The sequence below is a fragment of the Cyprinodon variegatus genome, unplaced genomic scaffold (genome assembly GCF_000732505.1).
Source record: "Cyprinodon variegatus isolate N-32 unplaced genomic scaffold, C_variegatus-1.0 Scaffold312, whole genome shotgun sequence".
NCBI lineage: Eukaryota > Metazoa > Chordata > Actinopteri > Cyprinodontiformes > Cyprinodontidae > Cyprinodon > Cyprinodon variegatus.
Genome location: NW_015150765.1, coordinates 807,510 through 808,959, shown reverse-complemented (window position 1 = coordinate 808,959; position 1,450 = coordinate 807,510). Strand labels below are relative to the sequence as shown.

The 1,450-nt window shown below is 39.3% G+C and overlaps 1 protein-coding gene across 1 annotated transcript in view; it reads left to right on the top strand.

Moving 5' to 3' along the window:
• The window catches only part of nudcd1 (NudC domain containing 1), a 17,846-nt gene that overhangs the window by 7,251 nt on the left and 9,145 nt on the right, over positions 1-1,450 (top strand). The window contains exon 8 of the mRNA XM_015384429.1: positions 736-861. Within this exon, the coding sequence (XP_015239915.1) occupies positions 736-861 (126 nt within the window). The remainder of the gene's footprint in view (positions 1-735; positions 862-1,450) is intronic.

The following is a 1,450-nucleotide window of genomic DNA, read 5'->3' as shown; positions in this document are numbered from 1 at the left end:
ACAGCTAGCAGCTAACAGCTAGCAGCTAACAACTAGCAGCTGATAGCTAGCAGCTAACAACTAGGAGGTAGCAGCTAACTGCTAGCTAGAGCTTTGAGTTTCACCTGGTTTGATTTCGTAAACATTCTTCTTTAAAGAATCTTCGTTTATCTGATTATTAATGGAAAAAATCACCGACAGATAAATCGATTTGCTAAATAATCTGTAGTTGCAGCCGTAGAGGAAAAGCTGCTGATATTCATCTGATGCTCATATTGTTCATCATACACTGCAAAAAAAGTAGATTTAAATAAGTGCATTTTTCTTGAATTGAGGACTTAAGTGAGACACTTTGCCAGTGGAACAAGAAAATTTACATTTAAAATAAGAAAAAAAACAATTGAATTATTATTTCATGTGCATATTAACTAATTATCTTATTTTATGAGTAAAAAATACTAATTCCATTAAAAATCATCTTATTTACCTGCTCAAATAAAGGGTAAATATACTTAATTAAATACTGTTATTTCTAGATGTTTTTTGCAGTGTATTAAAATCCTTCCAAAGCTCCTCCTCCTTTCTCTGTAACCTCGTATTCTCCTTCATCATGGTTATTCTCCTCTTCCTCATCCTAACAAAGAAACATTTTATCCTTTACCCGCTCCTTCCTCCTGTGCAGATCAGGCCTTTTAGATGCTAATGAATGCTAACCAGGCGGCGCCGCAGCCTCTGATTCTTCTCCTCTGTGCCCAGAATGGAGGCGCTGACGGGGAGAAGCCGCCCTGTAACTCCCAGGAGCTGGAGGACTGTGACGGCTTCCCGGAGGACGGCTTCAGCCTCACGCGCTTCGATGGGGAAACGCTCAGACCCACTCAGGTGGTGAGTAACCCGCCTGTCGGCTGAACCTGTTTCCTCACCTTTCAGGTCACATGTGACGCCTCTACTCAGCCGCTGCTACTTCGACGTTTTCATTTAGCTCCAAGCTAAGGTTCCATATTTTCTTCCCTGCAGAAAGAAAAGTGTCTTTAGGTTTTTATTCCTGGTGATTTCTGATCATCTCTGAAACAGTTTATTATCGCCTAAAGTAACTTCAAATGTAGAAACCTGCAGGCAGAACTAAACTGGTACAAGCATCAAAAATGAAGCAGCACGCGCGTTTTAGCTGCTGCGTGCGTTCTGAACGTGGTGTTAGCATATTTAGAGAAAGTTGAGTGGAAGGAAAACATGGTAGCTGTACTAATCAATGCCGGAATCAGAACCCGAGAGGGTCCCGTGTTCATACACTGGAAAAATGATCTAGAAATAAGTAAACATTTCTTAAATTAACTGTATTTACCCTTAATTTGAGGAAGTAGATCAGAAAGTTTGCCAATGGAAGGAGTATTTTTTCTCTTAAAAATAAGATAATTAGATAATATGCATTTGAAATAATTTCTTAATTTACCGTAAATTCTCTAATATAGGCCCG